A 16,067-nucleotide genomic window follows, 5' to 3' on the forward strand; every position below is an offset into this window, starting at 1 on the left:
TCTGGTCTGCTTGACGGGAAAAAGATCAGTTGCCGTACAACTTGCCGTTTTGTTTTGTATCTGCAGTCAAATTATATTACCTATAGCACAATGACTGCAAAATTAAATACCCATCGGCACCGAACAAACACAGCAAATTAAACGAATCGAATGCAGCACCCGTTCGTAGCTGCTTTTTGCCGCATCTACAATTTATCATGGTAGTCGCAAAATGACGGGAAGTTGTGATGCCTGTACGCCCGTGCCGGCTGTGTTGACGCCCAGGTTTATCTGCTCCACCCAGGGTAAAGTGTACCAACTCTCGGCCTCTGCCGGCCGGCGGGGTGGAGGTCATTGACCTGCCGGCGCGCACCCGCGGCCTCGGGGGCGCCTACTTCGATCGGGACGGCGTGTTCCGCGCACCCGTTCATGACGTGTGGCGCCGCACCCGGCGCTGGTACAACATGCCCGCCAGTCAGTACGTGTTCCAGATGTTCAAGGTGAGGCACTGGTACAACATGCCCGCCAGTCAGTACGTGCTCCAGATGTTCAAGGTGAGGCGCTGGTACAACATGCCCGCCAGTGAGTACACGTTCCAGCTGCTCAAGGCGAGGCGCTGGTACAACATACCCACCAGTCAGTACGTGTTCTAGATGTTCAAGGTGAGGCGCTGGTACAACATGCCCGCCAGTCCAAGCCTGCTCAAGACGCCCGAGATGACGTACTGGCGTCACTGCTCGTCAGTCAACAATCCCTTCCGACATTCACGTTGAGAGGCATGTTCAACTTGCCAGCGGCTCAGCACCTGTCGCAATACTGCATTATTCGCTTACGGTCCCCAACAGGGGCGCGGGCAGAAGACGCAGGAGCACGTGTCCCCTCCTTAGGTCTCCGGGACCGACGGTAAGCGGACCGATTGGAGGGTCTAGAGGACCCGAAGAGCCGGCTGGAAGTCGTATTAACCCTCACCCTGATGGAGGAGGGCGGTAGGCACGCCTCCGCCCCCCCTTTCCCAAGGTTTTCTGGGGATATTTTTCCGGCACCTCTGAGGATATCTATCTCTCCCCTCTGGCATATTCACCTATGTTAATACGTGGTTCTCGCTTAAGAACCGGGTTTTGGCATCCTAGTCATAGTACTCCAGGTAAGTACAACAATAATGCGGATATCTATTTTGTATAAAATAATGTTGGACAGTTGACCTACCAGATGCAAAATTACTTTGGCATTGTATTTGCAGGTTCTTCTTTGTTCTCTCCCTTTGTTAACCCTCGTTGAAACTGCTGGTTTTCATAACGCGAAATGATAGGGGCGTCGATGCGACCCTCCCCTCCCCTCCCCCTCCGCTCTACCATTTCCACACCAAGAACCTAGCAGAAAACAACAAAAGACTGGCCTCAGCCAGATTTGGCGGTTGGCCATATCTTTGTGCTTCGCTTTCTATAATCGGTCTCCTTATGCCAGGTAATTATGCGCGTGAAATTCGTGACATTCTTCGAAAGGGTACCCCACACCAACAGGGGACCCTACAAAGTAACGGTGCCCTCTTCTTATCAAGTCTGGCTGCGGTCCTGCCCCCCAGCATACCAATCGAGTTTCAACTTTGACCGACAGGGCTACTGTCAAACCCTGCTGGACGACCAGCAACTGTTCCATAAGCTGCAGCAGAAGCATTTCGACGTCGCCCTCATAGATCTCATGGGCAATGGGTGTGGGCTGGCTCTGGCGCACAAGCTCGGCGTCCCAGTGGTCGGCTTCTGGGTCATCAGCTTCACCGGCCCCGAGGTGGGTGCAGCAGCTGAACAACGTCTTAGAGGCGATTGGACAGCTCAGGTTATCTCTAACCAATTAGAGTGCAAAATAGGTTGCATAGGTTGTGCTGCCTCCCACTGATTTGTCTAAGTGGCATCGGACACTAAACTTACTTAGATTGGCCCAGACCTAACATCGCGTCCGGCTAAGCTTTGGCCTTTAAGAGGGGGAATGGTAGTAAGAAAAGTAATTCCAATAAGACGTCAGGAATTTAGCTGTTAGCTTGGACGGGATTGGTTAGAAGTGCCAATGCGCCTGGAACAGCAATCCAACGCTGAGAACGGAACTCGGATTCCTGTTGAGTTTGGACATAAATGTGGTGTCGTTAGGGGGACCGAACGTGACTAAGATACCACCAGTTATAAAAAACAAACGATGGTAACGTCTCCAAACTCAAAGCTGAGGACGTACCTACGTAACCTTGAGAGGGGCCTATTTCCAAATAGAGTGCTAATTACCCGAAAATTAAGCCTATCGCGGGAAGGCTCTCTCCTTTGTACCACATTCAAAACGGCTTGGCCACTGCCTCACCCTTCTTAGAAGAAAATTGGATGGCATCCGAACCCGAGTCACCCGCTCGTGGCCATGTTACCAAGCATGACAGTAACCATCACGCTACTAGACATTGTGATCGACTCGCGACTCCTCTGATATGTTCTACGGCTGGAAGGCAGGTGTTTGATTACTTAATGGTAATTGCATTTAATAACCTGCCGGCATCTATCCGTGCCAAGCGCGTTTAAACATCGGCTTCCGAAACCTCATGATACGAGGACAGGGAGGTGCCGATAAGACGAAGGCTGACTGCATACCACGTATTTTGCATAGCAGGCAAAACAAATCGCATGGTATGTGTATACCTCTACGCAATATAAACACTACTCTGTTTATATTACCATGCATGTCCGCTTGTGTGCTTTGTGTTGTTCGTGAGCGTTTCCACCTGTCCCACCGCTTTATGTACTTTTTCTGACACGAGACTCAGAATAGCTATACTATGTGAAGCCGTCTCACGGTGAGCAAATACACAAATGCAAACAAACGAACGCGGCTAAGAAAAGCTGGTGCAGCACAGATGCCTCAACGAGGGTATCATAATGGAATGTCGTAGACGGTTGACGTAATCCGACATTTCCGGAACATTAGGCGTTCCATGCAATGTCGGGGTTCTGAGTAATCTTCGTAATGCCATTATTACGCTGTCTGTCTGAAAGCTTTAAGCGTCACTGCAATCCCTATGATGCCAATGCTGTTTCGAGTGGGTAATCATCACTGTTGTACTATTTGCCTGTGAAAATACCCTTGTTACACTGACTTAACATTCCAAACGTCAGTGGAGATCCCCACGGCATCTCTGGCATTTTCTGTAATTACCATTATCATGCTTTTTGCTTGACAGCTTTGCATCATGAGGCCCGTGTTATGTTTGATGATCACTATACGACCAACTCATACATCGTGCTTTCGCCTCAGAGGATCATGATAGAACTAACTGAACTAACTCCTGTTGCGTTGACCACGTGGTTCTTACCCACCTCAAGTTCACGATCCATTAGTCAATCCCTGGGACGCATATTACCCACGCACTTCTATTTATGCCGGTTTCCGTGCAGCCGCCGGCAGAAGGTTCAGACGCCTAACTGCAGTATGTGACTGACCCATGGTTTAAGTTTCGGAGGCGGCTCATTGTTTGGCCGGTCAGACACCAGGTGGCGGACGGCTCTCCATGGCTGTGGAGTATGGCTGTGTCAAAGCACGGGCTGAAATGCAAATATTCCCGTAACAGGCGCAGGCAAAATTGTTTGTTCAGTTGCGCAAACCTGCCGGCTCAATCAGTTAACTCTTCAAACCGTTGGGACTGGATCAAAAAAGAAAATACTGCTGTACTTAAAAGAGCGTCACGTATTTCGTGGGCCAGCACAGGTGCATTCGGGGCCGTAGTGAAAGGCGTTCATGCCTCGTGAGCGTCATCCATTGTGAACTACTTCAGGTTGTGACGCAGAAGGACCAATATCAATATCACGAAAAGTCAAGCGACAAAAACCAGATGCAAAAAAGCCAAACAAATTAGAAGTCGAAACCAAGAAACTTGGCAACAGGATAAACGTAAAGAAGACGTAATGTTATGGAAACCAAAAGACACGGCCTTTAAGTCAAAAGCCTAAGCTTTAAATGCAGAAAGTTTAATAAGAAAAATCCAAGGAAATAAAAGTTAGATATATAAAAGCAGACCAAAATATAAAACACATTGCGAACGTTTTTTGGACAGAAGCCTTGATTATCATAGTGCGTTCGGACACGGTAACCAGACAAAAAGCTCAAATTGAAGAGGTCAAAGGACAAAAAGTAAAATGGCAAAAAGTCATATATAGAAATCCCAAAGGGGATATGAGCTTGACAAAAGAGTTAAAGGGATAAGGGATTCCCCTGCCGGCAGGTAGGGACAAGAATATGCATTCACCACCCCATTTTGGGAGGTCACTTTACCCTAAGCTGAAAGTTTTGCGGTCATACCATGCTTTCAAAATTCAGATCAAGGAGGCCCATCGCTGAGCCAGAAGGCCCTTAATTGGGTTCAGGAAGTTTTTTCTGCATCAAGATGGCGCTTTTCTGGACCAGGAAGCCTCTTTATGAATGAGTCAGGTCCTGCTTTGGATCAGGAGCCCTGATATTGTGTTATGACGGTGCCGGCCCTGGAGGGTTCCTTTATGAAATGGAAGGCTCTTGTTCGGGATTAGAAGACCCTGGCTAAAGACGATCTTTACTGGATTGCCTGCTCCTAATTCACACCGGAGCTCGCGATCATTCCACCTTTGGCAAGACACGTAGCCTTGACAGATCATTTTTGACCTGAGCTCCGGTACACAAGCTTTCCTCCGCTCCAAAACTTTCTGATCAGACACCATGACCAGAGGTGGAACTTTTGTTTCCTTGGGGGCATGGCCACCGCAATGTTGGGCTGTCCCTCCCCCCCCCCCCCCCCGATATTTGGCTGGGCCACCACTTTTTTTTTTGCTCGACCCCATCATGGAAGCTCTGACACCCGATCACTGTTTGAAGCAAAGATGATTTAAAACTATTTAGGGGTTCACAATTTGGTATTAAAAAAGACACTTAACACGTAGCAACAATAGCATCATACCCAACAGCATAATACCCAATAAATTACACAAAACGAAGCCCGAAACGAGTTGCATTTTGTAAATCGCTAATCTCACATTGAATGTTTGTGCGTCATTGGGGCCTTACGACGCTTCTAAGACTTAATGGCAACATCTGTCTCTCATCCTGGCAGAAGGGTGGGCACCGCAAGGACTCAAACCCCACAGTGAATGGTTCAACGCAGAAGTAATAAGTTGTCAACATTGCCTAATTCGTAACGCCACTCGAATGACATGCCATGATGCGAATATCTAAATGTGGGTGATGGCAGTAAAAAACGACGAAACTCTTAGAATTCGTTAACTTTTGGCCAGACATTTAAAAAAGTACATATGCCAATTATTGATGTATATATATATATGTGTATATATATATATGTATATGTATATATATTTATGGATATTAGCAATTTATCAATCATTTTTATGCAATGTCAACATATAAGCATAAGTATATCATTTCAAAGAAAAACGTACCTCCGGCTCCCTGAAATGTGAGTAAAATCCTCTGTGTCGTTAGCATGACAATATTCAAATATTGTCCTGCATGTTCTGAGCGTCTTGAAGGGGTACGCAAATTTCTTACATTTCGATTGAGGAATATGACACGAGCTATAAATAAACAAGGCGAGCTTTAGACATCAAAAACAAGAATATTAGGCATGATGTGCACCCGACTCGTCAATTCGTCTTTGCTTCAAAGTATAGGATCTTGTAATGTATAGTATACACGATACGCAATATGCAACACGTACGTATTTTGCACACACTTGCACACTTGCACACTTGTGTGCACACTTGCACACACTTGCCTAAGTATTTTCATATTGTTTTAGCATGTACAGCACCACGCACTCATGACGCGATAGTATAATGCCGGTTGCTCGTGATTCTGCTAATTCCGTTCTGAGAATTCGGTTAGGAGCTGAAGGAGCCGATGGTTAGCCCTTCGCCCCAGCCCGGGGTGACCAGTAACAGCTGTTCTAGCGATACGGGGACCGGGGTGCCCTGGTCGATCCGGAGAAACTTGAGGGATACATCATGCCCCGATCCCATCCCTCATGAGGCAGGCCCCCTGACCTTGGCATCTCGGCATCTGACTCAGGATCGACGCAGAGACACGTCAGTAATGCAAAATAATCCCTTCCTGGTGCAGGGAGTCCAGTGCGTAATTGGTGCCGAGACACTAACTCGGTTTATTGACCCGTGCCTCCTGGTTGAAACGGTGCGGAGCGCCCCACGCCCTCTGACTGGTTCTGTCACATCTAACTGATCACTGCCTCATTGTGAATGCAAATAATCGCATCGTCGTTTCTCAGAACGTCAGCGTCCGCTTCTCAGACTCGGCAGGCGTTCTGCGCCACGACGGGCAGGCCGCACTTGGCGGAAGTACGACTTTTCGTCAATATAATCCCAAAAGAAGGGGGCAAGACATGTTCTTGCCCACTGGCAGCGTACGAACGTCCCCCCTCCCCTTGGCACACCACTCCTTATTCCGCCTACAACGAAACGGGCTGCGCTGTTCAATCTGGCCTGTCCTTTTTACTTCTATACATTTGACTTCCATTCTTTTTATTCTTGCCGATTTGGCTCCTCGAGTTTCACTCTTTCTTGCCATTTGACCTATTGACCCTTTGCCTTGTTGCCGTTGGTCGTTTATCCATTTCACTTCCATCGTTTCCACTTAGCTCGATTTGACTCATTCACGTTTGAGCTTTTGTTCTTTGACTTCCTGGCTTTTGACTATTTCGCCTGACCCACACGTGCCTGATCCAGTCCCCGCCAGCAGTTTTTGTCTTCATTCGCCGGCATTGTCTGTGCTGCCGCAGAGTTTTGTGCTGTCAGCGGTGAACCTGCCGTCAGTGGTGGCCGCCAACCTGTCGGACCTCGGGCCTCACATGAGCTTCCTGCAGCGCATCACCAACACGCTGTCGGCGCTGGCCTACGCCATCGGCTTCTACATCTCAAATTACGTCGCCGACCAGTATATCAAGGTCGGTAGCGCTCAGCGGCGTCGGCGTAGCCAGAGGTGAAGACCAGTGGGGCGCTTCCACTAAGACACTTTATGCCTAACAAGATTTCAGAGTCCACCTCATCATGTTTTCAAAAGTATTGCATTGCCTTAGGTGGCGACAGAACACTGTCTATTACGACATATTTTAAAAATTTGATGTCGTCAACATATGTAGTTCTACAAACGTCTATGCAGCCGTTTAGGTTTGCTTTATTTTGTATAACAATCACTTGTCGTAGCGTGTTATAGTAGCATTATTCTCTGATTTACCCCAATAGAAGCAGTTCCTGACCACACGCCGAAGACTTGGGCAATCAAGTATGCTTGACCCAGTCTAAGCCGAAGGGTTTGGCTAAAAGTTTTGCCTTGGAACTAAAACTTAGATACCACCTTATCTTGCCCAAAGATTCTGGAGGCTCCTCTGTGCGTCAGAGGCTTGCTTAGTGCATGTGGGCAGGAGGCCCTGTGTTAAGTTTGGGAGGCCCTTTCGTGTATCGGGAATCCCTCTGCATTGAAGGGAAGACATCTGTCTGGGACTTTTGAATTGCCGACAATTATTCACATGGATATGTTACGTATGAAAATTATAAAATTATAAGACGGCACATCCCCACCCCTTGAATACAGCAATAACCAGGAGGACTCCCTGTGAGGTGGCCATATTTTGTCCAGGAGGCCCGCTGGAAAAGCACGCTCTCTCAACTCAAAATTTTAAAAAACGTGGCGCAGTCCCTGATAACCCGCATTGGAAACTGACGCATGCCACTGTTTGTGGCGTTGGGACGAGTGAGACAGTGAATTCACTCCCAGCAAGCAGGCATTAAATACCAGTAGCAAGTCGTCACTGCATACTGGTGATGCAAATACGATCATGAGTTAATTTCTCGCATCTTATGGAAGTAACGTAAGTGTGTAGCTTAAGGGTCAATTGGGAATGCAGCTGTACACAAAACATCTCAGAAACTTAATATTAGGTTATACCATCGTAAGGGAAGAATTGAGCCCCAAAACAGCATCTGCATCCCTAACATTTCTGGGTGGAGACGGGAGCGTTTCAGCCCTGAGCCAGCTGAGAGCCTGGCAGCCTAGGCTCCCCAAATGTGTGCGTTTAAGAGCCGCAGTTTTTCGTCTTAATGTGTATCACATATCACATCACGCACGCTCAGCCTTCGACTGCGCGATATATGCGTGCGACTAGAGCACTCATGTTTTAACTTTGCATGACACAGCTAAGGTCATCATGGCCGTGACGTGTCACGCCGCGGCTGACCGAAGCGACGAGGCCTCAAGCACGCTGATGGGAATCCTCGAATGCACAGTCCTGCGGATGGGGTCAAACATGCAGTCCATCCTCCGAACCCCGATAGATGATGTCTACTGCACAGCGGACCGCCATCGATGCTGGGAGCGAGATTGTCGACCTTGTTTGTTTAAGGCTGCTTGAGCTCGCTCTGTGTATTGGGTGGCGTCGGTCGGCGGCAGCGCGGTGTGTACGCGTGCGTGTGCGTGTGCGTGTGCGTGTGTGTTTGTGTGTGTGTGTGCGTGTGCGTGCGTGTGCGTGTGCGTGTGCGTGTGCGTGTGCGTGCGTGTGCATGTGTGTGTGTGCGGGTGCGGGTGTGCGTGCGTGTGCGTGTGCGTTTGCATGTGTGCGTGTGCGTGTGTTTGTGCGTGCGTGTGTGTGCGCGCGCGCGTGCGTATGAGCGCGCGTGTGACTAAAGACGGCGACGCGGCCGCCGCTGTTTCAGGAGGTCCTGCCGAACGGACCAGACGCGCTGACCTTGCTGCGGGCGGTGGACATCACGCTGGTGAACAACAACTTCCTCTCCACCCAGCCGCTGTTGTTGCCGCCCAACGTGCGGTCAATCGGCTGCAGCCAGTGCCGCGCCGCCAGACCTCTGTCAAAGGTGATCCTTTGCGTCGCACCGGTGACCTCGTGTGCGTGCTCTTGTGGCTATTTGCTGATGTTGATGAATGGGATGGCCTATGGATTTTGCGACGTCTGATGTTTGGAAACAGCTGATCTGGAAAATTGTTACAAACATGGACAAATATAAAGTTAGAAGCATGTTGCGAAGAAAAGCATCGTTCTCGTAGGCTCCTGTAGGAGCAATTTTGAACAGCGACCTGATCTGACCTCATCCATGTGGGGGAGTGTAAATGGTCGGAATGGACTTCCCACAGCCTTAACGTTTATTTTCATGCCCTCAATATCCATCTAGCCGCATAAATATAGGTTTTAGCTGTATCTATCGAACCTTCACCTTTCGTGAACTCCGGTGACCTCACATCTGGCCCAAGGTCAAAAGCTTGGTATATATTCTTCATGCTTTGACGAGTCAATCAAAACGGTACCTTTGTTTTTATCATACGGCAACCGGAAGTCAGAAACACCAGGAGGGGGGGGGGGAGTAAACTTGCCCCCGGCCGGCTGTGGTTGTCTTAGACACTCGGTCGCGCCCGGGTTAATGAATTCGTGTTGTGTACCAACCAACCCAGCACACAGCATGTCAATGTGGTCTGGAAGAAAAACATTTCTAACCACTTCCCGTGATTGCCTGTGCATGTCTCGGCGGACCGCATGGTACAGGGCCCAATGTGCAAAGTCTGTGGAGGAGTTATTTTCGGTGCTGAGGATTCATTTACGGTATTTTCGCTCGAATGTCCCAGATATTCAGACATCCGTATTCACAAAGTGATGCAAGACCGAACTTAAGATCAGGAATGTCAGTGTTCGTTGATTTTTCGTTATACACATGGATTAAGTCACGTCAGGGATTCTCGGGGAGTGCAAATCATGGTTGGCAAGGGGTGGGTCAAACTGAAATCCGAATTGAATAACCTGGTCTGGAAACGATATTGACCGGAAATCACGAGCAGATTCTCACGCGATGTATTTTTGGCAGGATCTGGACGAGTTTATGCGGAGTTCTGGTGAGCACGGTGTGGTGGTGTTCAGTCTGGGCATCACCATGTACGACCCTGACGTCATACCGTCAGAATTCATCGAATCATTCATCCGGGTCTTCGGAAAGCTGAAGCAAAAGGTAAACGCTGGGATAGCTTCCCTGATCGAATTGTTGGCGATTTATACTCCAGTACACGGTTCTCATACACAGCCATTTCCGTCCGCTGTTGGTGTACGTCTATACCGCATGTATCTCGATAAACGGGCACTTTGGAAAATGCCTAGCCATTTCCGGTAGCACTGGCGAATTGCGTGATCCTCAAAATAGCATAAGTGCTGTGGCATCATCTCCATTAAAGCTCCAGACATTTCGGAGCGTGACCAGCCATGGTCAGGAACGTAGGGTAAGGTCAACAATATGTCGCCATTGAAACACTGCTATGCCTTTCAGGAATTGTCTAATGCATGCTGGGCTTATGGTGTCCCTGAGTAGATTTCTTAGGGACACACGTTTTGACATGCTTTCGCAGAAGCTCCATGGTGTGCCATTTCGTTTCGCACCGTGACGGCAGCCAAGCGACAAGCGTTCTTATATAGCCCCTGAAGGTTCACACAGCTGACCAATCTCGTCGCGGTGTCGTCATGCTCACCACCTTCCCTGCGCGTGGGTCGAGATCGCAGCATGACAGGCGAGGCAGCCAGCATGGCAGACAGCATGACAGACGAGCCAGCCAGCCTGACAGACAGTATGACAGACGAGACAACCAGCTTGACAGACAGCATGACAGACGAGGCAGCCAGCACAACTAGCAGTCATCCGAGATTATCCCCAGTCAGTCAGAGGTCATTACCCGTTTTATCGAGGATAATTCGGAACGGAAGGATCTGACACATTCCGAGTACACCTGACCGTTGCGTCGTGCAGTTCACGGCAGTTTATATTAATCCGCTGGCTTTTCCTGTGGCCTCCTCCTAAATTGTCCCTACCGTTTCATAGAATGCATGCTGATCAGCATTTTCTTTTGGTCAAATAGCGTAATCAGGAAAGCTATGTAGTAAAACAACAAGGTTGGGAGACTGGGCAGGGAAAAATGGCTAAATCTATTCCGCGAAGATACAAAACAGGGTTTTCCCAAATGCAATATATTTTCTCTCAAATTTGCTGGGCTGGGGTTGGGCTTCCAATCCCCAACTAAAAAGAAAACTGCATATATTACTGAAATACTGTCAAAAACAGAGCCCGACCGCGGCGACCCAAACATTTGCGACCCACCTGAGCGCATGGTGGAGCAAACGTGACCATTCTGCGTCTGCGGTATTTCCCGCATGACGTGAGATTCCAAGAAACGACCCAGTGCGACCAAATGCGGCTTAATGCGGCGTGCGGCCAAATATCACGACGCACATGCGGCCATGCCGCTGCGGTTGACGAACAAGGTTTTTGACAAGATTTTGGTCCCAGCGTTAAGACATATGTCAGCTTTATGCTGTGAATTGGGTCGATTTTTCCACTTTGCCCTAAATCATCAACGGTATTCTCGGAGGTGTGGAGCGGAAAAAGGCTATCGACGTCATAGCCTAATTTAGAAAAACCGTCCTCAACCAAAATTGGACTACCGAACCGCTTCACTCTCCTCTCGCCTTGTGCGATGTGGTTGTGCCACAGAACTATTTCCACTGAGATGCATCGTGCGCCCGCCCAGCTGCTGCAATGGATGTGTATTTTCGATGCGAGCCATTGTCCGCCTTTCCCTCTGATGGGCAGGTGCTGATGCGGTACCACCTGAAGTCAACAGCCGACGTGCCCGCTAACGTCCACATGGTGGACTGGATGCCACAACGGGACGTACTTGGTGAGGCAGCCCGCGAGGCGATGGATAGAAAGGCTGCTTGGCTTTCCGCGCTTGAATGTGCTTCTGGATGAGCTGATCGTGCGGTGCATTGCATTATAAAATCGGTGTAACATAAGTCTGCTTAAGATCCTACCTGGATTCTACAATGCGCGATTCGGTGTATGCGTTTGGGCTGTTAGACAACACAACCCGGCAGATTCTGGACGGTAGTTCATCACGGCTCTTTCCATCAAATGACAGCCCTGAGCCCGTTACACTGCCACGGTCTTCCAACAGGTCACCCGAACACGCGTCTATTTGTGAACCACTGCGGGATCAACAGCGTCATGGAAGCCATTTATAACGGCGTTCCCATGCGTGAGTAAATGAATGGGCACGCCAGTCCGCCATGCGCTCCAACTGCCCAGAGTGCATGCGGTCGGGGACAGCCGGTGACGTCGAGATGTGACGTCAGTGACTGAAAATTGGCGCCGTTGAACCGGGCGACTGAAGTCGAATTTGTGCAGGAATCTGGTATTGAATATAAGTACACCCGGCCCATTCCTGATGACTCTTAACTACTTTCACGTGAGCAGCTGATGATCAGTCAACAAGCGTATCATGAAGACTGTCGTATCATGACTACAATATCATGGTTGCTGTTGTATCATGACTATTATCGCGTCATGAATGCTGTCGTGCCATGACATATGCTGTGTCATAACAACTGTTGTGTGACTACTGTCGCATCACGAGTACTGTATCATGGCCACTACTGTACGATAGACACTCCTGTATCATGAAAACTGTCGCATCATTACCGCTGTTGTATCATGACTACTGTTGTGTGATTACTGTCGCATCGTGACTACTGCGTCGTGGTTACCATTGTATCATGGTCACCATTGTATAATGAACACTGTTGTATCATGATTGCTGTCGCACCACGATTGCTGCCGTATCATGACTACTGTATCAACGCCACTGATGTGTCATGAGTGCTGTCGCATCATGACTACTGCCGTGTGATGACTTCTGTTGGCTCATAACTGCTGTTGTACTTTGACTAGTGCCGTATCATAACTGCTGTCGCATCATGGCTACATCTGTGAAACTGAGGTGGCCTGTTCCCAGTGGGCGTTCCCATTTTTGGCGATCAAGGCGAAAACGCCAAGTTCATGGAGTATCGCGGCCTGGGTATCGCGGTGGAGAAGGAAAGCATGACCGACGAGGCGCTGCTGCGCTCGCTGAAAACGTTGCTGTACAACCAGACGTGAGGAAGGCCTACAATCGGTGTTTCTCCCTCCTGCGCCAGTCTTACGTCCATTACAACTAGCAGGGATCGCACAAGCTGATACCCGGACCCACGACCCGAAAGGGCGCTGACCTTATGTTCATGTTCGTACTGGACAGAGCTTTTAGCAGGGAGTCGTTAAGTTCCCAGGGAATACCTGTGGCTAGAGTGTGAAAAAGGACGGCGGGATGAAGAAATATCAGAATGATATCTGAAATATTCGATGATAGTTATTGACAGAAGATATAATGAACAAAATGTGAAAAATAGGAACGAGCTTTTTAAAAGTGTAAAAAGCTCGGCCCTATATTTAGGCGTGCTATTTCGTGTAGGGCTAGCGTGAATTTCATACCTATTTAAAAAACTACGATAAACTTTTTATCCCCAATGCCAGGTGAGCACTCACGGTAGCTCACTCGACACTGTTAATACACATAGACCAGAAGGCAGCCGTCCCGATGCCCTGCGTGCACTCCATCTGACGCTCCTAACCCCCGCTGTCCAGGTACCAGCAGCAGGGCGCGGCGCACTGCTGCCATCTGGCGGGCCGACGGGCAAACAGCGCTGGAGCGCGTCGAGCACTGGCTGACCATGAAGGTGCGCTTCGGCCGGCTGCCACACCTGCAGATGATCGACCGCCACCTCGGGCCGCTGCAGTACTGGCTGCTGGACGTGCTGGCGCTGCTGCTGGCCGGTCCGCTGCTCATCGCCGGCCTGCTGGTGCTGGGCCGCCGGGCGTTGGCCGGGGACGGCCGCCCGGACGGCGGCCGCAACCAGCACAAGCCGAGCGTATGCAAGAGCTGGTTAGATCAGCACAAGTTCCATCGAACCGGCACCGAGCCCTGGCGGGCAGCCAGCAGCCATAGCCAGCACAGGCCGAACCACAGCAGCAACAGCAGTTGTCAGCACGAACTCTGGCCCGACCGTGGTGGAGACGGCGACGGGCAGGAGCCATTGGCCGCCGGCCAGACGGTCGTCAGAAGAAAGTGTGCAGCCACTGGGAGCGATAGACGCGAGATGAAAATAAAACGTGTTGGATGACATCTGAAGTCAAGGTGCTATTTTTTCTGGTCACCCACGGGCCCAGTAGGGGCGAGGCTCCGTGGAGGGGCGGGGCTCCGTGGAGGGGCGGGGCTCCGTGGAGGGGAGAGACTCCGTGAAAGAGCGAGGCACCGTGAAGGGAAGAGGCTCCGTGAAAGAGCAAGGCTCCGGGAAGGGGCGAGGCCCCCTGAAGGGGTGAGGCCCCGGAGGGGCACGGCTCCGTGAAGCTCACAAACGGCTGGGGTAAAGCGCAGTCTGCACCCCTACAGAACGCACAGCCTCCGTTCGGCTTCATATTGGGACGAGTGAAAGCGACGGAATCGCACATACACGGAGGGAACATTTTCAAACCAGCTCTCTACCTCCTTGTATGGACCGTCATAGAGTAACGTTAGATGTTGTTAAGAGTTGGGGACAGTTTGGCTGCACCTAATCTAGCATCGCAAAACGGCAGTAAAAACTTGAAACCCTTCCATCTCAAAATAAGCTTTCGCTAGTACGCTTTTGCTGATATGGGAATCCGATGTTTTTTCCCCAAAAAATGTTGATTATCGGGCCTAAGCGTGATCTACTTCGGCGAAATTCATCTCCAGACATACCGCTACCGAAGAAACGACAAACTCGCACCATAGTCGCAACATTTTATCATCAACAAGGACAGCTGACTATCGGATACTGCGAACATAGTTATGCTATTTTGAGTGTAAACACGGTGCCAGTGACGTTTGCGCGCGCAAAGTGCCCCTGTTTGCGCGCGCCTGTTCCGTTTACAACAGTATTCTTTCCAAGAATACGGGAACCAATGGTTTGAAAGCTATTGCCAGCACTGACCGGCCCGCACACACATCCACCCGCACATTTGCAACTAGAAGCCGACCTTCACTGTGCACAACTGTATCGTGTGACGGAGCTTCTTTCCTGACAATATTACAATGTACACCTGCCACGTGACGAGCGGGTTCACATCGCAGAGGAGCCAGAGCGGGTCCACACCGCAGAGGAGCCAGAGCGGGTCCACACCGGCGGGTCCACACCGCAGAGGAGCCAGAGCGGGTCCACACCGCAGAGGAGCCAGAGCGGGTCCACACCGCAGAGGAGCCAGAGCGGGTCCACACCGCAGAGGAGCCAGAGCGGGTCCACACCGCACGGGACACATCTTGCTCCTACCCACGTCGTCATGCGGCGAAGCCAGACGCCCTCCCCCCCCCCCCCCCCCCCCCCCCCCCCCCCCCCCACCACCACCAGACAACCGGTCCGGCAGCACCTGCCACGACAGGCCGCCCCCGTCGCCACCGGCGCCTATGCGGCGGCGGGCTGACCAGCTGCCAGTGGAGGTGCGGCGGCACCAGCGGCAGCGGCGGCGGCGGTGGCGGGCGGCGCGGGCGGCGCGTCGGCCGGCGGCGCGCACGCCTGTCGCACGCTCATCTCCCACTGGTGCAGCACCTGCGACACCGTGAACCGGTCGGGCAGCTTCTGCAGTCGCGACGCCAGGAACTGCTGCACGCGCCGCAGGAAGGGCGTGCCGGCGTAGGCCAGCCGGTCGTGCACGCAGCGTGGCGAGCGGGCCGGGTAGTCGGAGGGCACCGCCAGCCGCACGGCCGGCACGCTCGGCGCCGACGGCTCGTCCAGCTCCACCACCAGCCGCACGCCGGCGCCGCTGCCCGGCGGACACGTCGAGTCCAGCGTCACCTGACGACAGCGGCGCCGCCGGGGTCAGCGGCCGTGACACCAGCCCAGCCGCGAGAGCGCGGCTCGACGCCTGGCTGTACAGTGGCACTCATCGCCCGCACGGCAGGTCCAGACTTCATACGTGCACCCGCGTCAGCATGGCAATGAACTCGGCGTCAGTAAACTCAACGACGGCCGAGGAAGTCTCCCAGACCATAATTATACAGTTTCAGCAGGCTAAATTCTAGGTCGTCCGTATGGAGGAGTCCACATGCATGGGGTGCTTTCATCAAGCGTAACCGAGGCGTAACAATGGAAAGAGTGAGGGGACTGGACAGCACGTTACGCTTATATGTGGTTG

General features: G+C 51.2%; 1 protein-coding gene across 1 annotated transcript; it reads left to right on the forward strand.

Annotated features, from left to right (window-relative positions):
• The first annotated feature begins 632 nt into the window (after positions 1 to 632).
• LOC119099836 (UDP-glucuronosyltransferase 2B10) lies at positions 633 to 12,980 on the forward strand. Its single transcript, XM_037222924.1, has 8 exons — positions 633 to 641; positions 1,594 to 1,764; positions 6,782 to 6,946; positions 8,712 to 8,870; positions 9,870 to 10,010; positions 11,637 to 11,724; positions 12,001 to 12,081; positions 12,838 to 12,980. The coding sequence occupies exons 1-8, from the start codon at positions 633 to 635 to the stop codon at positions 12,978 to 12,980; spliced, it is 957 nt and encodes a 318-aa protein (XP_037078819.1).
• Positions 12,981 to 16,067: the final 3,087 nt, after the last annotated feature.

This window comes from Pollicipes pollicipes, unplaced genomic scaffold (genome assembly GCF_011947565.3).
Source record: "Pollicipes pollicipes isolate AB1234 unplaced genomic scaffold, Ppol_2.1 Scaffold_4881;HRSCAF=5763_pilon_pilon_pilon, whole genome shotgun sequence".
NCBI classification, from domain to species: domain Eukaryota; kingdom Metazoa; phylum Arthropoda; class Thecostraca; order Pollicipedomorpha; family Pollicipedidae; genus Pollicipes; species Pollicipes pollicipes.